The sequence below is a fragment of the Pituophis catenifer genome, unplaced genomic scaffold (genome assembly GCF_029215685.1).
Source record: "Pituophis catenifer annectens isolate HBS135680 unplaced genomic scaffold, rPitCat1.0.hap2 SCAF_2, whole genome shotgun sequence".
NCBI classification, from domain to species: Eukaryota; Metazoa; Chordata; class Lepidosauria; order Squamata; family Colubridae; genus Pituophis; species Pituophis catenifer.
The window spans coordinates 146799048-146825044 of NW_027256882.1; the positions used below are offsets into that span (position 1 = coordinate 146799048).

Consider the following 25997-nt stretch of genomic DNA (forward strand, 5'->3'; position numbering starts at 1 on the left):
AGAACTGGGAAAAAAATCACAATATAAAAACCTGCAAGTAAAACTAAAAGAGCTATGGAAAAAGAAAGCAAAGATAGTATGAACAGTGATGGCACCTTGGATGTAATCCCAAAACAACTTGAACATTACTTAAATATCATCAGCATTGACAAAATCACCTTCAGTCAATTGCAAAAAGCATATTTACTTGGAACAGCTTATGTCTTGCAATGATACCTTTAACATCATCAAACAACAATGTTTGCCTATCCCAGATTGTTGGGAAGGACACAATAGTTGGATGAAAGTGCCAAATCCAGTCTAAACAGCTGGCTGACTGTGATTAACCATAATAATAGCAATAATACTTAGACTTATATATTGCTTCATATTGCTTTACAGCCCTCTCTAAGCTGTTTACAGAGTCAGCATATTGCCTCCAACAATCTGGGTCCTCGTTTATCAACTTGTGCTACTAAATGATAACAAATCAATCCATAAAAACAATTTCAATTCCAATAAACAAATATTAACATAAAGCAACCAATATCAGAATAAATTTTTAAAAATATCCTGGGGATAGAATTGAATGAATATATCTCTAGTGTAAACAATTATTACCTAGAAGATCAGATAAATAAAAGGGGTGTGGAACAACCAAACCTTTCACTAACATATTAATGAAATAAAATGTATTTCAATCCCTTTTAAAGACCATCACATTTCTACAGAGAGAGGTGTGGTAGAATGTAGTCTGGAGTCCCAGGCTCTTTCCTGGAAGTCAAAGAGACAACAGAATATCTGGTAGGGGGGAAGAAGGCAAGGACAGACCTTCCCTTGCAGCTCACAGAGGATATCTATAAGTTATGCAACTAATTGCTTTAGTCTGGCAAGATTCTGTCTGTAAGTGAACAACAATACAGGGAACTACTCAGTAGTAACTACATTTGTTTTGCTTGGTTCTTTGGGCCTCACATTAAGGTGCTGGTTTCCAGAATAATAGGGCCAGATTCTAAAGGGTAAAATCCTGGATAACAGCAACCCAGAGTGAGAAACCAAAATAAAGTTCTATTCAGATGAACATAAGGAGTAGACAGGATTGTAGGAAGAAATAAGGGTAGAGGTAGAAAGAGGTTGTGAGAGGAGGACTCTGTAAATATAAGCACCAATAGTTTAAAGAGGATATCAGGAAGTTGGCAGTTGAAAATAATAATAAAGATCAATTGAAACTTAAAAAAAACATATTTCCTTGTTTGTTTACAGTATGTATAATCTGCCTCTTTCTTGGTGAATTCTGGATAATGTGTAACTACAGAAAACAGTAAAATTCAACAGGAAAAATCTTCAATAATTATGATGAGCACCATCCTTCAATCAACGGGGGAATATGTAAGATTGGGATTTTTTGTTCTCCTTTACTCCAGCCTCCAGCGTTTTTCTATTTTTCCTATAGTTCTTTTGCAACTGCTCTAGTTTCACCAGCCTCCTTTTTGCTTCTGAGTCAGATGTATGGTGCCTCTTAAGATCATCACGTTGTTTTGAGCAGATAACGGGTCACTTGCAACTGATTCTGTATTTTGATGCCACTCCTATTCCCCAACTGAGAATGTTTGTACTTAGACTAAGCTTTTCCATCACATTCATCTGTGGAATGGGGATTCATAACAAGGTAAAGGATTGGGATGTGATTTTCCATTTTTTAATAAGCACAATGACACCATCGCACTTGGGAGTAGCAGCCACAAGAAAAGAGCTTATTTGAAATGCAGTCGAGTTATTAACACAGCAAGAATGGAAGCTGATTGATACAACTCCAAATGCTTGCAATTATCTTCCCTGACATCTATTTACTAACAAATTTTCATAATTATGTTACCAGCATTTGCAGAATGCATTGATCAGCCGTTAAGCTCTCTGAATGGGCTCGCAGGAAAGTGTGTAGTTTAGGACAGCAAGCAAGCCCATTTCAATGACTTACAAAGCTGGCTTGTTTCAATACACATTTTAGGATCCGGATGTATTATATTTAACTGAAAATAGAAAAGAAAGGTTGATTATCTCTTCCTCTTAGCCTTGCAGGAGCAGGAGGGGTAAGAGAGCACATGCTCCAAGGGTTTTTCATAAAACATAAAGCAACATTTGTCATTGCGCACAGATACAGATAGAGTCTCTTTCCAATAAAAACCCTGTCTCAGGTACAGCTAAGACTTTAAGACAGAGCATATGCCAACCAGCAACATGTGGTCAGGCATCTGGATAAGTATTCCAACATTGCAGAATGTCAAGCAATAATTGGTTGATGCAACTTCTTTCCTTCTGTGCATTTTTCCTCCTGGAAATATTATTTCCTAACTCATAGAACAACTTCCTCTTTTCAGTGTCTCAAAACCAGATGTGTGATCTCCTCCAGGTAGTTACCCTCCCCCCAAATTTTCTCTTCCTCCAACTACTGTTTTCTCCTTGTTTCTCCATAAAGCAAATCTGTAATGTGTCGATCTCCACAAAAGCACATCCAGTCAATTACCTTGGTGGGCATAACATGCGTATGACAACTTTCAACACCTCCTTACAGAATCTCACAAAACTGACATTTCATCTAGACATTTAAATTAAAGCCTCCTTGAAGGAACCAGGGGAAAAAGGATGGTCTACTTCTGTCAGGAATCAAGAAAGAGAAGCTCAGATCAAAAGAGACCCGTTGTTTATGAGCTAAAAATGTGCAAATTATAACAGCTGATTGCCTGAGAAAGATTGGAAACAAGGATTTGAGAAAATTCGACACTGAATAATATGTACTGGGCACCCAAACCAGGAGTTGTTATCATTATTATTGCTAAATTTATTGTTACTCGCTCCAAAAGACTGGCTGGTTGTATTAAAGACTTGCCTGTTTTGTTTAGCTTGCTTAGCAATTGCTAAGGAGACCAGGAATTATTTCTCCCAATACCTGAATAGTACAATAAAGATTGTCACTACAACCAAAAAGTTTGTTTATTTTTATGCATCTCTGACCCTTTTCCCACCCTATGTGTGGCCACATAAAGAAAGATATGAAATAACAAAGAGATACTAGAGACACAAAGTTCTTGGAGAAGGTCCATTTTCTCAAGACAATGGAAGACTAATCCCCTGGTAGATAATGAGATACTGCTCTTGACAAAACATCTTACTTTATCCAATCACCTTCAGGAGTGAAATCCATCAGGTTCTAACAGGTTCTGGAGAACCAGTAGCAAAAATTTTGAGTAGTTCAGAGAACCGGCAAATACCACCTTTGGCTGGCCCCAGAGTGGGGTGGGAATGGAGATTTTGCAATATCCTCCCCCAGGAGAGGAGGGAATGGAGATTTTGCAGTATCCTTCCCCTGGAGTGGGATGGGAATGGAGATTTTGCAATTTCCTTCCCCTGCCATGCCCACCAAGCCACGCCCACAGAACTCGTAGGCAAAAAATTTGGATTTCATCCCTGATCCCCTTTTAGTTAAGTGAGTCATTGTGTGGACTTAAGAGTTGACACGATACACAGTTTAATTGTTTATGGCACAGCTGTTAAGTACATCAAGAATTCAATCCTATGCAATTTACCTTGACCATAAGGGGGATTTTCTTCTGGAAAAGACAGATACAGGATTGCTTGCTAATATAAACCAATTCTGCATATATTCTAATCTAAAGTGAATGTGTGTAGAGACCCTATCAACTAGTTTTAAAGAGTGAAGCAAGTTGGCTCTCTTCTTTCATGAAAAATGTAGGCACAAAACCCTACATTTCTTGTTACAAATAAATTGTGCTTGAGGATTCTCTATTTATATTGCTCTACACTAGGTAGGTGTTCCTAGATGGCAGAATCTCATTGAAACACAATATGATAGGGCACTTGTTTCCACTTAATCAACTCGATGTGAGAGGGTTGTAAAAAGACCAATTCCAGCTTATTAGGAAAGGAATGGAAAGATTGTGTGCGGGTATTGCCCTGTTCAAGAAAAACCTTAAGTATGTCAGTCACGTGGGCCCTGGACCATGGCACAAGTCTGGAAGTTTAGTATTGTATAGATAACACTAAAAAAACCAATTAAAAAAGACAGGAAATAAAAGAAAAATTTGTACTTTAAGACTCCTGAATGTTCATATATTGGAAGGGAAGGAACATTATGAAGAGTTTATGGGCCAGATACACCATCAATTAAAAAAATATACAGTAAAATCCAAACATTTCAAACATACAATGAAATTGAAAGCCATATTGGTATAGCAATTAAAAGCACAGAGCTAGAAACTCTGTGGCCATGAGTTCTAGTCTTTTGGACAAAGACAACAAGATGAGGCATCTTTGCATTAACAGAGTTCTTTCTGCTTCCTTAACAGGTCTTTCAAAATATTATTATAAATCACTTGTTGAATTCAAGGTAGAATTCAAATTCTTTAGAAATCTTGGTTTTTTTGGCTGAGTAAATCTCCAGGAAATCGCCCTCCTTCATTGATTTCTTTGGATGTTTTCTTCTTTTGCAGGGATATACAAGGGACACTGTTTTCGAATCAACCATTTCCCTGAAGACAATGACTATGATCACGATAGCTCTGAATATCTTCTCCGTAAGTACAAAAAAAAAAAAAAAGCCAAAATCTATCTAAATAGGTATTGGTGCTTGGAAGAGGATTTCTGTGTGATTTGTTTCTTTTTAGAAAAACAATCTGAATATAATGCTTGGATTTTCACACATGAATGTGATACCATTGTATTAACACCCCCAGAAATTTTGAATCAATCATTTTGTCATTTTAATTAACAAGATTTTCAATTTTACATTGTTGAAAATCCACTGGTATATCTGTACCAAAGACAAATAGGCCATAAAATATAAGCAGCTTGTGAAGGCTTTTGTGCAGCCCCGGAGTCTCTACCTATTTGGCTGCCAAATTTCTGTGGCTGGGTCCATTTGTTCTGGTTTTGGCGGAATCTCCTATGAAGTACCATAAAAGAAGTAACCTCAGTGTCTGTCTCCAATGAGAGCGGGGATAAATATGGCTATTTAGCACCACTGTGGTTTCTATTCGCTTCCTTTGTTTTGCAGTAGACTTTACACAGTTTGCTATCAGATTTCTGCTCCTGGATTCCACCATACATTTTAAGTTCCTAAATGTTTATATTCTAAGATCCTGAGAATAAAGTAACAGTCCTTGTTATCAAATGACTTCCCACTGATTAAAAATTTGCCTCACTTGTCAAAGATCCAAAGAATAGTTACCACAACCTTCTTCCAGCTTTCTTCCATCCAAGAAAGTTTCAAGGCAGATTATTTCCAGGCATTGTGTGACAGGTAGATCCAACTTCTCGATCAACTGCTTTGAGCAAACAAGTCATGACTACATTATCACTGATCCAGATCAGTTTGGGGCAAATCTGCAAAATCCTACCACCACTTATTCCCGAATATCAGTCTGTTCTTATCTTTGCTGCTTGTATACATTCCCCCTCCCGAGTAATAATCATTCTGCTACTTATTTATTTTTCATTTGTATTCTGATTTTCCCTCAAAAAGATATACATGGCATCAATTTCATGTTATCTCAGTGAGCCTCCTTCTTTTCTCTCTGATTTATCCACATTTGCATGCTTCCATTTACTGTTTTCCTCTCTTATGTTACACCTAATTATTCTTCTCTGTGAGCTCTGTTTTTCAACTATGATCTATACTGCTTCTCCTGAATGTTTTCAGTCTCTGCTTAAAAGCCTCTCTCATTAGCCAGCTGATTTTTCAGTTCAGTTTTCTAAAACACTGGACAATCTGTCAGAAAAATTAGAAAATCACCGATTTTTTCTGCCTAGGGAGGAAGAGATAGGAATTGCAGATGATAGTGAAACCTATCTTTTTAGCTTTCTCATATTGGAAGAGTTACAGCTACTTGAAAAGATGCATGCATTAATGCTACTGAAAATACTTATATTATAAAACTGTTAGAAATCAAGTTTATATAGAGCTTCTATTCTATAAATGGTAGAAATGTAGAATTTGTCTTTTAACATTCACTTGTAATAATAAGATGCCAAATAAAGACAGCTGGAATGCCAACTGCTAGCATTCCTGGGGCAGAGGTTTTGGCAATGTCCTTTTCCCCTCATGTATGGACAGTTGTAATGCATTCCACATGGGCCTGCCCTTGAAGACCATTGGAAACCTCAATTGGTACAGAAGTAGCTGCTTACATGCTGACTGGATCTACTAGCTATAGCCATATAACATTGGTACTGTGGGAGCTACATTGTCTTCCCAATTATTTTTTAGCATAGTGCAGGATGCTGGTAATAGCTTAAGAGTTACAAGGCTTAGAGTCTGGTTTTCTCCAAATTGTAGAGGGCATTGGGAATAATCTAGAACACGGGTGTCAAACTCGATTGCATCACTTGATGTATCACAGCATTTTTTGCCTTTGAGGAGCTGGGGTGGGTGTGGCCTGCACGTGATGCATCTGGCCCGTGGGCCGCCAGTTTGACAGGCCTGGTCTAGAAGGAGAGAAGGAAGAGCTGCTACAAAGGCAACAATTAGATAAGTCAGTCTTGAACCCATTCCAAGAAACTAATTAGAGAGATCTAGGCCCTTCCCTAATTTATGCAAAGATAAGTTATGAGGGGATATAGCAGGGGTGAAATTCAGCCGGCTCTATCTGGATCGCGCAATCCGGTAGCGCCGGCGGCGGGAGGCTCTGCCCACCCGCCCGGATGTCATCATGTCCCATTTTTGACCCTCTGCGCATGCAGAAGGCTCTGCGCATGCGTGAAGGAGGCGTGTGGACTCCCATTTGTGAACCAGTAGCGAAGGTAAGTGAATACCACCCCTGGGGTGTAGCACTTGCTGTGACACTTGCTGTGTCTCTCCATGTCTTCTCAGGCTCAGCAAGAGGGGAATTGATTTCAGGAGCTCTAGTGCTAGAACTATATTCCTGTTTGTGATTCTTAGAAAGTTATTTAAAATTGTCTTTTTCAAAGATCCTTTGGGAGGGTAGAATTAAGGAACTGATTATCTGAGATGTATGGTAGCAGTATCAGAATAGCTGTAATTTATTGAGTATTCTGATAGGTTGTTTTAAATTAGGGATGTTATAAGTCATAGTACCAAGGATGTTATTTTTATACATATTATTTATTTGGGAGGTGTCTTTTATTTTTTTGTTTTAGTTTTTTGCCATTATCTGTGTAGTGAGAAAGTCTGACGTAGCATTAAAGCCATTTTAAATAAATAAAATAAAGCAACTAGACAAAAATTTAAATGTACAGGCAGTGACATGAAAATAATATATTCTGTCATAGTATTTAGAACAATAAGGTGCTAAGATATAAAGCACATGGTTCAGTAGTCAGTTCAGCCATAGGCTACTGATCTAATACAATAACTATAGAAGAGCTGACAGCAACATGCTGTCTTTATTTTCAAATTATCCATCAATTTTCAGGATTCGGGTTTATGAAAAATGAGGGAATTGTCATTCAATTTTTTTAAAAAAACAGAATCCCTTCTCGCAGACAAATTAAAATAAACCTCTATGCCACCCAGCCAGTAAAGGAAGCATAAATAAGAAATGGTTTTGCTATGTACATTTAATATATCCTATATCAAATTATTTAGCAGGAATCCTCATAGTAAAACATACCTGTTAGACAATGGTAGGATAATTGGTTCTCATTTTTAAGCTAAGACAAATTAGAAGTTCGGTTTCTAAGTAAAAAGAAGAAAACTTTAAATAATTAAATGTTCTGGTATTATTCTTCATGAAAAGACCAGAGTGGATTAGTTTCTTCATTTTTTAAGATGCAAAGACTTGAATTCCAAGATTTAATTAGTCTTGCATGAGATTAAAAAAATGTCAGCTTAGTCTCTTGGTGAATACTTTTTTTAATTCTCTGAAAGTTCAAAAATACTTACATATTAACTGAACAACTTTCCTCAACTTAGTTCCCACCCAGGGTTATGGCTACAAAGCTCACAAAACTTTCAGCTAGCGTGGCTGGTGGGTAAAAGTTATGGAAATTAGTATCCCAGTTGTAGCAACATATAAATTTAGTAATGAAATATCCATAGATTGCCTAGTTGAGGCAATGACACCAAGGAATTATAATAAACATAAGTCCATTTAACCTAAGAAGACTTTCCTGAATGGCTGAAATAAACAACAATGGTAATAAAACCTTCAGTTACATTTTTCATGAGAAGTCTTTTTTCCCTCTCTCCTTAAGCATTAAACAATATTATTGGAGCTTATTATTCTTTTAGTGCCCATACATAGCTGGTTATTAGTAGTGCCAGTCACTCCACAATTATTTTGAAAAGGAGGTTTTAATTCCTTCTTTCATTTTGTCCATTATTCCTCTCTCATTCTTTTACTTAATGATGTTTCTATAAAAGAAAAAAAATGCCAGGTATTAATATTATGATATACATAACAATGTGAGATCACAGCTGCCAGAAGCTAAAGTGCTCTGGGATTTTAGAATTCAGACAGATAAGCACCTGCCATATAACACCCCAGATTTGACAATTGTAGATAACAAAGACAAAAAAAGTCTGGATAATGGATATGATAGTACCTGAAGATTGCAGAATAGAAGTGAAAGAACTGGAGAAAAGACACAAATTACAAAGATCTGCAAATGGAAATAGAATGACTATGACAAAATAAAACAAAGGTAGTACCAATAGTAATAGGCACCTTGGGTGCAATCCCAAAACAACTGGAGCACCATTTGAACAACATTGGCATTGACAAATTCATCATCAGTCAATTGCAAAAGGCAGCTTTATTCTGAACAGCTTACATCCTGCGACAATATCTCTAACATTATCAAACATCAACATTTGCCTATTCCAGGTCCTTGGAAAGGACTCAGTAAGTAGATAAAAATGCCAAATCCAGTCTGAACATCTGGCTGACTGTTCAAAGATTCATAATAATAAAGTGTTGATAATTGATATGGCAATACCAGGAGATAGTGGAATACAAGATGAAGAATTGGAGAAGATCACAGAGTATCAAGATCTGAAAACTGAAATTGAAAATGGCCCCAATGGGCATTAGCACATTGGGTCCCATACCAAAAAATCTTGGATGACACTTAGAAAATGTGTGCATTGACAAAATTTCTGTCTGTCAATTACAAATGGCTACCCTACTTAGATCCAGACATATACTATGTCGATACATTACACTACCCTAGGTTCTTGGGAAGAATTCAATTCACATGAAGGCCAGCTAAAGAACTTGCAATTGTGATTTCAGATTTTTTTTCTTTGTTATAGCCATCCAACTTGGATGGACTCTGACCAGCATAAAGAACCCAAAAAAGTAAAAAACAATTAAAAAAAATAAAACCAGACAGATAGCCCAGACTAAAACAATCATAACAGCAACAAGAAATCACAACTGTGCTCCCAAAATACATTATATCCAGACTTCTAGGATGAAAACCAGGTTTTAAGAGCTTTCAGGAAAGAAAATAGTAGAAATGTGCACAGGAGCATAAATATAACATATTCTACTTTCCAACTAAGAGTTTGCTGTGTAGCATCATCAGTAAAAATGTAAGATACTCCATTTCTTGGTCTGCCCAGAACTTCAGCTAACATGAAAGCCACTTGTTGTCATGCTGAAATATTCATTTGACTATAATATGATTTCTGAGATTGCCCGAGAAGTTAAGCAGATGCTGGACATCCAGAAGAGTGAGACTAATTTATCCTTTTCACTACAGCAGGTGCAACTTCGCTGAAACCAATCTTCATTCACGTATGATGTTGTCTGAAAATATTCAGGCATCAAGAGGCTATAGTTAGCACACAAAAAATGTCTTAGCTTGCGTGACTGAGTTGATAGCAAGTCTTGGTATCTTCCCTTTTTCCTAGAGCCTGGAAGGAAACCAAGCGGAATGAACAGCTGCCACATTCTACCACCCTTGCATAATGAATAGCAATGCTTTATGGGGAGTTTTATTGGAGCATGATCTGCTCACATTGCTTTATTTCTAGACATGTAGAGCACAACCTATATTATGTGACAGTTTTCAAGAGGAAGCTACTTTCTCACTCTGTTCAGGATAATCAGAGTCAAGCCTGCAATTCTAAAAAATTAACATTCATTTGCAGGGAAGGAAGAAAAAACAAGTCCTTGTTATTAAAGGGGAAGCCCTGTTTTCTGAAATAACTTAATCAGATAATGAGGATAATGAAAATATCTACGAGAAGGTATTGTTATGGTCTTTGGCCTGGATATAAGAACATCACCTCTGCCATAAAAAATACAATTTAAGTTACAATGGAGAATATTTCAATATATAAAAGGAGAAATTCCAAATAAAAAACTACTTTAATATTCAATTTATAACTCTATAAACTCTATAAATCAAGAGCCTTGATTGTACAGTGGTCTACGCACCCTGTTATTAACACAGCTGCCTGCAATTTACTGCTGGTTCGAATCTCTCCAAGGCTCAAGGTTGACTCAGCCTTCCATCCTTTCTAAGGTAGGTGAAATGAGGACCCAGATTGTGGGGGCAATAAGCTGACTTTGTATAAATATACAAACGTATGAAGGCTATTGCTTAATGCATTGTAAGTCGCCCTGAGTCTCCGGAGAAGGGCGGCATATAAATCAAATTTTATATATATATATATATATATATATATAAAAGAAAATTGATACTGTACCTTTACAGGGAGGATACATAAGATATGGGTGTGGCCTACTGATGACAGCTAACGAGCTAGAAATGGATCTATTTAGGTCTCCCACCTAGCAGTTAGAGCTTGCTAGGTGTTAGAAAGGAAAAAAGCCCAGAACCAAGTAGATGTGATTCTACTGAGCTGGAGCTACAAAAAAACCTTGGCTATCTTCCTAGCTACGCATGCGCGAGATGGCGGTTCCCCGAAGTGCCGGCTGAGATCGGGATGAAAGAGTTGCGACAGGAAACCGGGGGAAGGCCATTTTTCCACTCATCGGCCCCCTGCCCGATATGCTGAGCCTTTGACAGTTCAAATGAGCCGTCTCCGACAGAAGACGGCTCTCGGATGACCCAGGGACGGCGATGAGAGGATTGCATCAGCTGGGCGCCGCTGGGAGGGCGGTGTCGGCCCCTGCAATCGCGCTGAGGCCGTTGGAGTTTTACCGGCCGGATCGGCGCTATTAAACGCTGCAGACACCTGGCGATTTTACATCTAATTGGGGGAAGCTACAGGCGCTAAGGCTGCTGTAAGATCGTTAGCTCCCCCCGATGAATCTGCTGAGATTAAGGCAGCGGGTACTGTGGCAGCCTTGTTGATGGCGGTGAATGTCACACTGGAGATGAGAGGCCGGGAAGATCTGGGCTGTAACTGCCCAGCGAGGACAGACTATGACTGTGGGGCGGGTGGTCCTGAAGAAGATCTGGGGGGCGGGGAGTTGGCCGGAGGGGAAGTGATAATTATCCATCCATCTTGCTCTTCCCTGGGGTCTCTCCCTCCCCCATTTTTTGCCCCCCCCGGACTGTTGCCTGCCTGGTTCGGCCTGTTTGTTTTACTCATCTTCAGTTGTCTGTTGGGACTTTTGTCATCTCCCCTATTTGAACTGCTATCTGACTCCTGGCTCCTCTCACACCGTAAAGTGTTACATCTTATCTTTTCACCCCTATTACTGCCCTATTGGTCTCGTTGTATTGGTCAGAGTTATGGAGTTACAGACTGATGAACTATGAATCCTGGTGGACTGCTGCTGCATCATGTTCCTAGGAACTGCTCTATGACTCCGCCGGTGGATGTTCCCCACCTAGTCACCGTGAGAGGGTGGCTGTGGCTGGTTCCGCGGGACTCATTCATTGCAGCCTTGGATTCTCCACCGCTGTGAGAGAGCGGTGGTTATGCCGGCCTGGGTTGACTCCTATTTTACCATCATTATCCCTCTTGTTTCTCATCTCGGTTTCCTGTTGCTATTTTCCATCCACTTCTCATATTTATTATGGCTTACACTTCGGCGACCCTCCTTGCTCTGCGAGATGCCCCCCTCTCACAGACATGGCCTTCAAATTTATCGAAGGCCTACCTCAAGGACGGGTTTTGGAACCCCGAGTGGTGGCATGCTTCTAAGCGTGGTTTGAGGGGTTTTTTAATTAATGTTTTTAATCAAATTTTAAGGGGACCCGGGAGGCGGGTGGTAAGGGTTGAGCCGGGGGCGGCTCCTACGGTTCAGCAATTGGGCCCGTCGGATGGTTGTGGGGGGAGGGAGGGAGGAGGAGGGAACAAAGAGGCTCAGTGGAGAGAGGGTCTTCCAATCCTTGTGACAGTTGGGAGACGCAGAGGTCGGGAGAGGGGGGGGCTAGGAGGGCGCCGCCGCTTCGTTCAAGCGGTGGTGCCCTCCTGCCCCCTCAGCTCATCCTGCTCCCCCGACGGCGACAGAGTGCGGAGCCCTGGACTCCGACTGGTGTACTTAAATGCCAGGTCCGTGGTGAACAAGACACTCCTCGTCCGAGATCTTATAGACGAGGAGGACACGGACCTGGCTTGTATCACTGAGACCTGGCTGGGGCCGGAGGGCGGTGTCCCTCTCGTGGATTTGTGTCCCCCAGGTTTCCGGATACTACACCAGCCACGACTCCAGGGGAGGGGCGGAGGAGTGGCGGTAGTTATTAAGGAAAGTCTTAGGCCTAGGGAGGTCACTGTTCCTCAGGTTGGCGGGTGTGAATCCCTCCTTTTGAAATGGGACCCTGGAGTTCAGTCTGGGCTGTTGATCATGTACCTCTCCCCCAGCTGCGTGGCCTCAGCCCTGCCCGCACTACTAGATGTCTTAGCCGAATTGACAGTGGAACTCCCCAACCTTTTGGTTGTGGGAGATTTCAATCTGCCATCGGCCGGTGAGTCATCTGAGTTGGTGCGGGAGTTCATGACCTCCATGACGGCCATGGACCTGACTCAGATTGTACAGGGCCCAACTCATATTGGAGGACACACACTCGACCTTATTTTTCTCTCTGGACAGTGGATAAATGATCGTGGGGAGGGGACTCTATCTATTGACCCTCTGTCATGGACCGATCATTCCCTCCTTAGACTCGACTTTTCCTCCGCCACCCCCCGTCGCAGGGGTGTGGAACCAGTAAGATGGTTCCGCCCCAGGCGCCTGATGGAACCCGAAAGTTTCCTGATGGAGCTTGGGTCATTTCCCGCCTCCTTAGCCCACGATTCATCTGAGTCCCTTGTCGCGGCCTGGGAACAGGCTGCGGTGGGGGCCTTGGATCGAATCGCGCCTTTGCGGCCTCTGATCCGACGCAGATCCCGGGCGGCTCCTTGGTTTACCGTGGAGCTCAGGGAAATGAAGCGTCAGAAAAGACGCCTGGAGGGTGGTTGGAGATCCTCCCGATCCGAGTCCGACCGAACACAACTAAGAACCCATATTAGGTCTTATCTTGTGGCGATGGAAGTGGCGAAACGTAACTATTTCGCCACTCTCATTGCATCTGCAGAAAATCGCCCAGCAGCCCTGTTTAGAGTGACCCGCTCCCTCCTTAATCAGGGAGCGAGGGAGGACCCCTTACAGGGCCGTGCTGAGGATTTTGCACAGTTTCTGCAAGATAAAATCACTCAGATTCGGACCGGGTTGGACTCCGACTGGACAGAGTCCATTGAGGTGACAGGGCCTAGTCTCGGTGGAGACATCTGGGTTGAGTTTGAGCCTGTTTCATTGGATGACGTGGACAGGATTATGGGTAGGTTGGGGTCTTCCACATGTTTACTGGACCCTTGTCCCTCCTGGCTTGTTTCGGCAGCCAGGGAGGTGACTGGAGACTGGATCCAGGCTATTGTCAACGCTTCACTAAAGGAAGGGGTCTTTCCCGCTGCGCTTAAAGAGGCGGTGGTTCGACCCCTCCTTAAGAAGCCTAACCTGGATCCTGACGTATTTAACAACTACCGTCCAGTCTCCAACCTTCGCTTTTTAGCGAAGGTTGTTGAGTCCGTGGTGGCACAGCAATTCCCTCAATTCCTGGAGGAAACTGACTACCTGGATCCTTACCAATCTGGTTTCAGGCGTGGTCACAGCACGGAAACGGCATTGGTCGCCCTAGTAAATGATCTCTGGCGGGCCAGGGATGGGGGTTGCTCCTCCATCCTGGTCCTTCTTGACCTCTCAGCGGCATTCGATACCATCGACCATGGTATCCTGCTGCAGCGGCTCAGGGGGATAGGGTTAGGAGGCACTGTTTTACAGTGGTTCTCCTCCTATCTCTCGGGCCGTCTGCAGTCTGTTTGGGCGGGGGGTCAGGGATCCTCCCAGAGGCCTCTCACTTGTGGGGTGCCTCAGGGATCGGTTCTCTCCCCTCTGCTCTTTAATATCTATATGAAACCGCTGGGTGAGATCATCCGTGGTTTTGGGGTGAGGTATCATCAATATGCTGATGATACCCAGCTTTACATCTCCACCCCTGACCACCCTAGGGATGCCCTTTCCGTGATGTCCCACTGCCTGGAAGCGGTGCGGGTTTGGATGGGGAGGAACAGGCTTAGACTCAACCCTTCCAAGACTGAGTGGCTGTGGATGCCGGCATCCCGGGATCTGGAGATTCCATCCTTAATGATCGGAGGTGAAATCCTTGCTCCCTCCGACAGGGTCCGCAACTTGGGTGTCCTCCTGGATTCTCGGCTGTCTTTAGATGACCATCTGACGGCCGTAACCAGGGGGGCCTTCGCACAGGTCCGTCTTGTGCGCCAGTTGCGCCCGTTCCTAGACCGGGATGCCCTCGCCACGGTCACTCACGCCCTTGTTACCTCTAGGTTGGACTACTGTAACACCCTCTACATGGGGCTGCCCTTGGGATGTGTCCGGAGGCTTCAGCTAGTCCAAAATGCAGCCGCGCGGGTAGTTACGGGGGCGTCTAGATACTCCCGTGTAACACCTCTCCTGCGTGAGCTGCACTGGCTACCGGTGGCACTCCGGATACGTTTCAAGGTGCTGGTGCTCACCTATAAAGCCCTTCATGGCTTAGGCCCGGGGTACTTGCAGGACCATCTCCAGCCGTTCTCCCATCGTCCTGTGCGCTCTCACAGAGTTGGCCTCCTCAGGGTGCCGTCGGCCAAACAATGTCGGCTGACGACCCCCAGGGGGAGGGCGTTCTCTGTGGGAGCCCCGACCCTCTGGAATGGATTGCCCACTGAGCTCAGGACAGCCCCCGACCTTCTTTCCTTCCGTCGCGAGCTGAAGACGTGGCTCTTCCGCCAATTAAACTGATCCGTTTGGGGGTACACTGGTATAATTTTAAATCGTTTTTAATTGGGTTACTGATTTTAATTTGGTATTGTATTGTGATTTGTATTGAAGTTGTCATTTTGTAAGCCGCCTTGAGTCCCTAGGGAGAAAGGCGGCATATAAATCGCAATAAATAAATAAATAAATAAATAAATAAATAAATAAATAAATAAATAAGTAGGGAAAACCTGGCTAGAAGAAAAACATATATATATATATATATATATATATATATATATATATATACACATATGACAACATATAGCACTTATGGACTGTGTCTTTGCAAAAACAGTTTGCAAAGTTATAATTGATTGTGACTTCATCTTCTTGGCCATACTGAAGCAGGACACACTAGGCTCTTCTAAAGCCTCTTGGGAGCTTGACAGCATCACTGCATTATCCCTATAAAGTAAGATGGAGATAAACCCATCTGCCAGTTTAGGAGATGAACATTTGGGTTGCCTAAAGGCCCACCATGGCATAGATATTATTATTAAACAAAAGTGGAGCAAGCATGCAGCCTTGTTTAAACACCCTTATATGTTGAAACAGCATTTGATAAGTTTCTCTAATGATCACCTTTCACTTTCAGAGAGGTGCTGTTATAAAGAGTCTAAATAAGAAATAATGAATGCGGATCAATCTAAGAAGTTTCCAATGGACTATCCATGTTCTGTTTTGGAAATAGAATCAAGAACTGATTACACATCTGTGAAGGCTACCTGTGAGGAGATTATAGCATTTGGTATTTCTCAGTAAGATGCTGGAGTATCAGAAAGACTCATAGTCAGCCAACTCTTTGGAAATCCAGCCTGCGCCTAAACTATCAAACTATCAAATTTTCTTCAATTCATCCAATTCCTTAATTTCTCTTGGAGATGTCTGATAGGCAGGGACATCTCTTCTATTTTTTGAAAATGGCGACTGCAATTGTTGTGCCTTAATTCTTACAAACATTGCCAGATTTATCAATATGTGTAAACCGTGTAGCCAAAACAGTACGAATACCTCCCTCTCTCCCTCCCTCATTTATAAACTTTTTAATTAAAGCAGGAGGAATTAGATATCTCTACAAACATTCCCTGGCTCTCAGATGAGAGATCAAGTTTGTAATCATAGAGGCCTAACTGTCATTTGTTAGCCTCAGAGGCTAACACAACATTATTAAGATTTTCACAACAATGCTGTTGATGACAGAGCTTAAATCTCCTTTATTACTATTTCAATTGACAGAATCTCCAGTATTGAGAATATTTATGTAAGTGGCAAGAATCATAGGAATATACATAGGTAGCTTTTTGTTAGGTTTGCTCAGCAATCCAATGTAATGTAGAAGAATAACACTGGATTATTTGCTGTTGCAACAAGTATAAATAATATATTGTCCTAGATTCTTCTAGTCTGCAGCTTCCCTGATTCCTTGCAGTTAGCCATGATGTCTACAACTGATGGGAGATAAACATCACCTATTCCTGTTTTAAGTTGTTTTAAGATGTTTGAGAAAAGCAACGGGATTAAATCAAAGTACAGTTATGAATCTTAGAGTAGAGGCCATTAAACACAGTGGAATATGCTGTGAGTACATTTATGGAGAGTTGTACTGAGAATCACAAATCAGAAAATAAGGTCCTGAGTTTAAAGAGCAAGCATTCCATAGATTTCCAGTGTGATGTTAAGTAGGGCATAATCATTTCAGTCACATTTATATGGCAACCGGGTCTTTAGGGTTTTCTGGCTTCCTTTTTTAATACTTGAGGATTTTTTTTCTGAATACATTTTATTCAGAACATTCATCCTACTAGCAATTACAATGAATTACTAGATTGCAAATTTGTTATATTGCACATATCCCTCGCAAACGGCCATATTGGTTAAGGCTTATTGTTACTAGAGTTCCCCAATACTTGGAAGGTCACATATGGCCCAAACTAGATTTACACATGTTCACACAGCCAGTATTAATCAAGATTCAGAACAAGGCTACCCTCCCCTTGTTGTCCAAGCAAAATTTGGTAAACTTTGAGAATTGACTGGACATTGTTAGGTTATGGCCTAAACGAACCTCTAGGGAAAAGAGATTGTTCTACCATTTCTCTTATGTGACACAAAAGAATATAAAATGTTCTGTAAAATAAGAAAAGACTGTAGTTTTAGTAAAGATTACTAGCCCCAATTGCAGAAGGATCCAGATTGAGTCTTGTCCTTCTCAGTAGAACTGAAAAATTCTCTCCCTAAAACTGGAACTGACATTTAAAACCAGTATTAATCAGGGAAAATCTTTTTACACATATTTTAAAATATCTCAAACTAAATCAGGCTACTAGTACATTTAGTTCAGTATTCTTTGTAGCATTATGGGGAACTGGTGTAAAAATATCTTAAAGTAAGTCAGCTACTAATCCATTGTTTTTAGTGCAATGGGGAACTGGTGGCCTGCACATGTCACTGAAGTACAATCCCCGGTTTTCCTTAATATTCTACTTTGGCAAAATTTGACTCCCATCCTGATCAATGTGGTGATAAATGTCAGTTCCAGATTTCAGATAAAGAATTTTCCAGTCACTCAATCTGAGTCCTTCTGCACTTGAGGCTAGTAATGTTTATCTAAGCCTTTACGTACTCTTCCTACTTATCAGATTTAGCTTTTTAGACAGAAGATGGAAAGCATGCCCCACTATTGCTTAAGTAACCAACATGATTAATATGATCTCTATAAGATCAGATTAAAATAGTTCCTTTGACAAATAAGCCCAGGTCAAGTTCTAGCATATTAAATAAACCCGGGCCTTGTGTCCTTAGTTCATTTTGTCCTAGGATGCCAAACCAAGTTATGAGCACCACTGTTCTTCCTTCTCTGTCTCTAGATAATTGTGAGCCTGTTTTGAAGCTCTTGCCTGAGGTAATTTTCTTGCAAATCAGTAAGCATCTTACCATGATTGTAATTTACCCTTTAGTGCAGAATAAAAAATTGTCATTACTTAATGGTAAAATCTGCAAAAGAAACATTGTGAAACAGACTCAAGTATTGATCTTTCCTGACAGAGCCAATTTCCAAGATGTTGAAAATCTAATTTTTCCTCTACTTCCAAAGCCCCTCTCTCAATCTTCCTTAGCACTACTCTTCTTCCCTTCCCTTTTTTCTTCCTTGTCCTCTCTGATTCTTTTTACTTTTATGGTTTGTGCCCCTTTCACCCAGTGCTGTTGGAGAATTTGCTGAGGCAGAAAAGAGGCTGACTTTCAAAGCGATAAATAAGTAAATCAGCAAACATGCAGTAAAGGAACAGAATTCTGTGGAACCAAAGAAGAAAGCCAACGCCATGCAAGTTGATCAATCAACCCAGACCTTGAAGGGGTGACAAAGAAGGCTGATTATTGCTTAGACTAAGAAGGCTGTGACCATCCAATGCCCCTTCTATCCTCTTCTAAACAAGCTCCCCCTTAAAGTATATACATTTGGTCTTTTATGCTTCAGCCCCAGAGAAAGCTGGATGGGGCAGGAGAGCTCCTATACAGTCAGTCTTAATTATCCAAATCCACATGGCTGCAAGTGGCTGTTCATAATACTGCCTCTCTGGCGTTATGCCATCATCTGCTCATCCATTTTTCATTACTCTTCCGTGCATTAATTTCTGGGTTATTCTTTATAACCCCTTTAGCTGGTAGCTTGTCAGAAGATGTTTCCCCACATTGTGACTCTAGAAAGCTGATTATGGTAATAACCTCATAAATTTTCCAGCAGGAAGTGCAAAAACTTCATCAGGAAAAAAAAAAGCAAATCGAAGGTACAGTGTTTTAGGGGAGGCTTCCCATTCCAGAGGCAAACATTTTGCCCAAATATAAAACAGTCCTTATTCTGATAACTTGTAGCCCAATTGCATTACTGTTCCCTTCGTTCCCTATCATTATATTGGTCAGGGTGATTCTGGCACTGCTGGATAAGTTATCTGGTAGACTCCAGGTTCCAGGATGTTGATAATCATTTGGGGCTTTCTTTCACCTTTCTTGAAAGTATTTCCTGCAATGTTCTGATATTCTGTTGGTGTCACTTTTATATTGCTGATTTTACAATGTCTACGAATGCCTGATGATGTTGATGACAATAATGTAGTTATTTGGAAGCAGCTTCAGTAACATAATGCTCAAAATGTTGAGTTTAAATATGATTTGATTAATAAACTGTCACTGGTCATATGAATTTGGTTTTTAACTGCTATATTTCTGTTTTTAAAAAACGATAGCAAAACAATCTTCCTCTGTTATGGTCCCCTCTCTCTCCTGTCCCCTTTCTTTCTCAGGTATAGTACGTGCCTCCAGCGTGTTCCCCATCCTAAGCACAATCTTGCTGTTACTGGGAGGCCTCTGCATTGGAGCTGGGAGGATTTACAGCAGCAAAAACAACATTATCCTTAGTGCTGGAATTCTTTTTGTAGCAGCAGGTAACTTCATCTTTATTTTATAGGCTTCTTCTTTAATTTTTCAGTGAGCGTTGGGAATGGAAAAGGTCATGTCCTCCAAATAATATCAGCAAAGGGATCTTATGATTTACTGGTTGAGTTCAGATCTTCACTGAGCCAATTCTGCTGGAATTGAAAGAGAACAAAAATGTTATTTTCTTCAGCCCTTCCCCTTCCACAGCTCCAAGTGCCACCATATATAAAGTCAGCAGACTTCAGGGTGGGAGGCAAAATTCATGCTTTGCAAACCTCTTTCTTTTCCAACATGTCTGTAAAAAGGAGGGTTGGAGTAAAGGAATAAATTACAAAGCATGGATTTAACAGAAAACTACCTATCACCATGTTGAGTCCCCATTCCCCAAACACTTTTTAGGATGCCTGCTTGTTTTACTCTTCCTGGGAGGCGGGTGGACACATTTCCAAACCAGCCCTAGGCTAAACCATCCATCTGGCTCATGGAGCAAATCAGAGTATCAAGAATCATCCTTGAAAATAAAGGCAATGATATAATTGACACTTCGCTTTACATAAAAAAATGTAAAAAGATTTATCAAAGAGTCTGGAGGCTACCAAAGTAGGTGTCTGTTCACTTTCTAAACACCTTGATGGAAACCACTCCTCCAAATTTTCACACAGCTTTTTGAATGGAATGGGAGGAGGCCTCAGGTTTCTAGAGGAGCAAGATAAAATCCTTCTCTATGTTTCTACCATGGTCTTCCTCTAAAAACTCAAGAACTAATCATGGTTCTCTCTGCTGCTATTTTTTCTCTCTTTATCAACACCACCTAAAAAGACAGCCCTCCTTTTTTAAAAGTAAGCTAGCAAATAGCAATAGCACTTAGATTTATATATCACTTCACAGTGCTTTACAGCCCTCTCTAAGCGGTTTACAGAGTTAGCAAATTGCCCCCAACAATCTGGGTCCTCATTTTACCCACCTCGGAATGATAGAAAGCTGAGTCAACCTTGAGCCTGGTGAGGTTTGAACTGCCAAATTGCAGGCAGCTGGCAGGCAGCAGAAGTAGCCTATAATACTGCACTCTAACCACTGTACCACCACAGCTGTTATGATGATCAGTTTTGCAGTATAGCAATGGTTCAGTGGTAGATAGTCTGATATCTTTTGGCTCCTACAAAACCTTTGGCATCAACCATACTGGCTTCAGCTGATGGGAGCTGAAGTCCATTTGGTACCAGATTGCTAATCCCTCGCATGGTTGTTATTTATTTATTTATTTATTTATTTTATTTTTAAATTTATATACCACCCTTCTCCCTGAAGACTCAGGGCGGTGTACAGCCAGAATTAAAAAACATGGAATACAAATATTAAAAACAATTAAAATATGTATAAATTTGGCCCAAAATTAAAACTACAAACCATTTAAAACATTTAAAATTTCTTCTTAAGCCAGCCCGGCTTGCTGGAAAAAGTGGGTTTTAAGGGCACGGCGGAAGGCACTAAGGTCTTGGATTCTCCTTATCTCTGGGGGCAACTGATTCCAGAGGGTAGGTGCCCCCACAGAGAAGGCCCTCCCCCTGGGGGTCACCAGCCTACATTGATTGGCTGATGGCACCCTGAGGAGGCCCTCTCTGTGGGAGCACACGGGACGATGGGAGGTCGTTGGTAGCAGCAGGCGGTCTCGAAGATAGCTAGGCCTGATGCCATGGAGCACTTTAAAGGTGATAACCAACACCTTGAAGCGCACCCGGAAGACCACTGGGAGCCAGTGCAGCTCGCGCAGGAGAGGTGTCACGTGGGCACAACGAGTCACGCCCATAACGAGTCACAGCGTCAAACTCCTCCCAGATAACATTCTCAAGACTATTCCTCGTCACTCTGCCCTGATCTACCCAGTCAGAGTCCAAATCCCCCTGGATCTGAGCGATTTTGTCATACAGGTATTGTCCAAAATCCTCCGCCCTGCCTTCCAAGGGATCCTCCCGCACTCCCGGATGGAGCAGGGAGCGGGTCACCCTAAACAGGGCGGCCAGACAATTCCCTGATGACGCAATAGAGGCGGAAAAGTAATTAAACTTTGCCATCTTTATCGCCACTAGGTAGGCCTTAATATGTGACCTTACTAGTGTTCGATCAGATTCAGCGAGACTAGCCCTCCAACCGCTCTCCAGGCGTCTTTTCTGGCGCTTCATTTCCCTCAGCTCCTTAGTGAACCAAGGAGCCGCACGGGATCGGCACTGGGTCAGAGGCCGCAAAGGCACGACTCGGTCCAAGGCCCCACCAGCCGCCCGATCCTATGCGGCTACCAGGTCCTCGGCCGAGTCATGTGCTAGAACCTCAGGAAATGGCCCAAGCTCCATCTGGAACCTCTCAGGATCCATCAGGCACCTGGGGCGGATCCATCTAATTGGATCCGCCTCCCTGCGGCGGGAGGCAGCGGTTCGAAGATCCAGGCGAAGGAGTTATATTCCCTTAGTTTAATTCTGATGTCTCACACAGTAAATGCCTCATATTTCCACTTCTTATCCACTCTTAGGATGCAATTGTGGATTCTATCTAGTTTGTATTGGACATTTGGAATCTTCAGTTTAAATGTAGCGGTGTTAGATTAGCATTAGTAATACTAAGGTCATATTGAACTCAAATAAAGATTACCAATGAGGCTTCAGAGCCTCTTAGTTTCTCTGGGAGATACTTCGAGTGTCTTCTGAGTAGAAAAACAGGATATAAATCAAAGGTGTCAGAGGAGGAAGGTGTGTTCCACCATATGGCTACATAGAAAACAACTGAGCATTGCCAAGAAAAGACAAGCTATTCAGGATTATGTTTGTTTCTTGGGATTGCATTTTTAAAGGAATCCTGGTAGGTCTTCACTGAAAGGGTAACTCTAGAGGAACCCAGAGCATTTACATTTTTTTAAAAAAAAAAGATGTACTGTAAATATAACAGGTGAATCTATTTTTATTACACAGAACAGACCAATCTTACTCTGAATCCAGGATTTTCAGGGGAAAGAATACAGAATAGTTAGATTTGCTGAGAGCAGCTTACATAATTCTGTATGAATAAATTCAATTATTTCTGTTTTTACAGACCAAAAATGTTACTGCACATCATAGGGATATAGGTTTGGCCATCACTTACCTTACACATAGAGGAATCTTTTCTGTTTGAAGATCTCAAAAATATAGACTGTATGCATGGAGAAATGAGAGCTACTATCTCAGTAGGCCCTGTAGTTAATTAAATTGGCCGGCCCATGATTCAACTTATCAATTCCATCTTGTGGCAGGAATTCATTTCCCACTGTCTAAAAAGGCAGTACTAAAAACCTCTTTTGAGGAATCCTCCTTTCTCCTAGAAGACTTTTATAATTACAGACCAGTCACAAATATTCCACTTTAGGAAAGATGATTGAGAACCCAGTGATTCCCCAGTTCCAGAAGTATCTGAGTGATATTGACTCTGGGTGGAAGCTAAAGCTGGCAAGGCTGGAGGTAAACAGAACAGAGTTAGTACCCTTATGGTGTCATTTATTGTGTTCATCTTTCTAACTAGCCTCCTTTTCAGAAGATAATGAGATCTGATTAGGTAACCCCAATCCTGTAACCCTTCCAAGTGTTTTAACTCAGCCTCTTCCACCGACTGCTTTCAGTCATCTCTCACTCAAAAGTTAAGGGCATAAATATTACAAGCTTTTGGTTTTTTTAATCAACAGGGATGGAGAAGAGAACTAGGGAGTAGACCAATAATAAACATGAAGACAACCTCCATTATTACTATACTGCTCAAAAAAATAAAGAGAACACAAGCAGAAGACATCCGAGATCTGAATGAATGAAATAGCCTTATTAAATATTTTGTTCTTTACATACAGTAGTTTATACACTGCTCAAACAACTAAAGGGAACACAAAACTACTGTATGTAACGAACAAAGTATTTAATAAGGCTATTTCATTCATTCAGATCTCGGATGTCTTCTGCTTGTGTTCCCTTTATTTGTTTGAGCAGTGCATTATTATAATGTGAACCCCAAAGAGACCTGGGATTTACATTCAAGTCTCAGAGCAATAAGCTTTTTGTTTTAACAAGTAAAAGCCTGAAAATTAAATCTTACCTTAACGAGGCTCAAACTTATTATTACAGGGTTCTTTTTTGAGGCATAGATTTTTTGTGTGTGCATGTGTGCCCTGTGTACATTGTATGTCCTCTCCTTCAGTTGCCAGGGTCTTGAGAAACCTCCTGGGGGAGGGGGGGTGTCACAGGATACCCAGCTCCTTCATAGCAGTTATTGACACATACTGTAAAAAAGAATGCTATCACTCATCATCATAAAGTAGGTGTACCCTATATCAGGGTTTGTTCTTCTCTGAGATTTGCCACAACATTATTTCCAAACTAAGCAGATGGTTCACTGTATCCTACACAGTGTAAGTTATATTCTACTGGATCTAAAAACAATTTAAAATAACATGAGGCACTTCCCGTGACTTCCCCTGAGGCACTTCCAGTGGCTTCACCTTTTATCTACCTTAAGTAAGACAAGCCTTCAAACATATTGAACATACTTTAGTAACTGTTGTTATCTGTGACTTACACTATTGATTTTATTCTTGAGCATTCCTAGAGTTCGTTGGAAAGTATTGCCTTAAACTGCATAGATAACATAAGCAGAATTAAAGCTCTTGATGCCCTCCAAGTGTTTTGTACTTCAAGTCTAGGCAACTATTCATTTTATACATATAGTTAAGGTTCCAGTCCAGCAATATAAAGCAAATAAAATCATGCTCAGAACTGCATGAAAATATATTAGCCCATGGACTAAAGAAGAGCACTCGAAGGCTCCAAATGGTCCAGAATGCGGCCGCGCGGGTGGTTATGGGCGCGACTCGTTGTGCCCACGTGACACCTCTCCTGCGCGAGCTGCACTGGCTCCCAATGGTCTTCCGGGTGCGATTCAAGGTGTTGGTTACCACCTTTAAAGCACTCCATGGCATAGGACCATGGTACCTTCGAGACCAATTCCTGCCACCAGTAGCCTCCCACCGACCAGTCTGCTCCCACAGAGAGGGGCTCCTCAGGGTGCCATCAGCCAAGATATGTCGGCTGGCGACACCCAGGGGGAGGGCCTTCTCTGTGGGAGCTCCTGCCCTATGGAATGAACTGCCCCCGGAATTGCGCAAGATCTCCGACCTCCGTGTATTTTGCTGTGCCCTCAAGACTCTGCTGTTCTGCCAGGCCGGGCTATCAAAGTAAATGATTTTAAATTGGGTGTTTTAAATTTTTGGGTTTTAATTCAGGCCGAAATTATTTAATAATTTTAATTATTTTTTAATTGATATCCGTATATTTTTGTGTTTTAAAAGGCTGTACACCACCCTGAGTCCTTCGGGAGAAGGGTGGTATAGAAATGTTGTTGTTGTTGTTGTTGTTGTTTGTTGTTGTAAGATACAAGTTGATGTGGCAGGAAAGTTATTGTGATAATTGTCTCCTGGAGCTTTTCCCCTAACCAGATTTCTCCCCGCTATTTTCTTTCCAGGGTTAAGTAACATAATAGGAATTATTGTCTACATCTCCAGCAATGCAGGTGATCCTAGTGACAAGCGGGATGAGGATAAAAAGAACCAATACAGTTACGGCTGGTCTTTTTATTTTGGAGCCTTGTCTTTCATTGTGGCAGAAACAGTTGGTGTGCTGGCTGTGAACATTTATATTGATAAAAACAAAGAGCTGAGGTTTAAGACCAAGAAGCAGTTCCTTAAGACTTCTGCTTCCCCTTATGCAAGGATGCCAAGCTACAGATACAGAAGAAGAAGGTCCAGATCCAGTTCTCGATCCACAGAACCTTCTCCATCCAGGGACATTTCTCCAGTTGGGATGAAGATGGCAGGTTCTCTTCCGATGAATGAAATCTCCATGTATACCCTCTCCAGGGAACCACTGAAGGTCACCACAGCAGCAAGTTACAATATAGAACAAGATGCTGGCTTTCTTCAAGTCCACAATTTCCTTCAAAAGGAATTCAAAGAGGGACTTCATATCAATATGGTCAACAGGAGAACAACACCTGTTTGAAGGGATTTGTTGGGTTGTTGTTTTTTTTCTAAAACAAAATAAGGAAGCGAAATCCAGATCCTTTATGCTGTAGGTGAAAAGCATGTCTTTTGAAAATGCTCTTGCATACTTCGGGAATAAAAATCCCAGAATGAAGTTGCAGACAGAGACATTAGCATAACACAATGACCTGGAGAGATGGAACAATACCTTTTTAGCTGATTTTTATAAGCTCTTTCAAAATTTGATTAAGAAAAGAATATTTAAGAAAAAATTAAAATCAGCCGTT

The 25997-nt window shown here is 41.4% G+C and overlaps 1 protein-coding gene across 1 annotated transcript in view; it reads left to right on the top strand.

The window, feature by feature from the left end:
* The window catches only part of CACNG4 (calcium voltage-gated channel auxiliary subunit gamma 4), a 102333-nt gene extending 76604 nt beyond the window's left edge, over positions 1-25729 (top strand). The window contains exons 2-4 of the mRNA XM_070934746.1: positions 4488-4571; positions 19532-19672; positions 25194-25729. Coding sequence (XP_070790847.1) covers positions 4488-4571; positions 19532-19672; positions 25194-25729 — 761 coding nt within the window. The remainder of the gene's footprint in view (positions 1-4487; positions 4572-19531; positions 19673-25193) is intronic.
* The last annotated feature ends 268 nt before the right edge of the window (positions 25730-25997 follow it).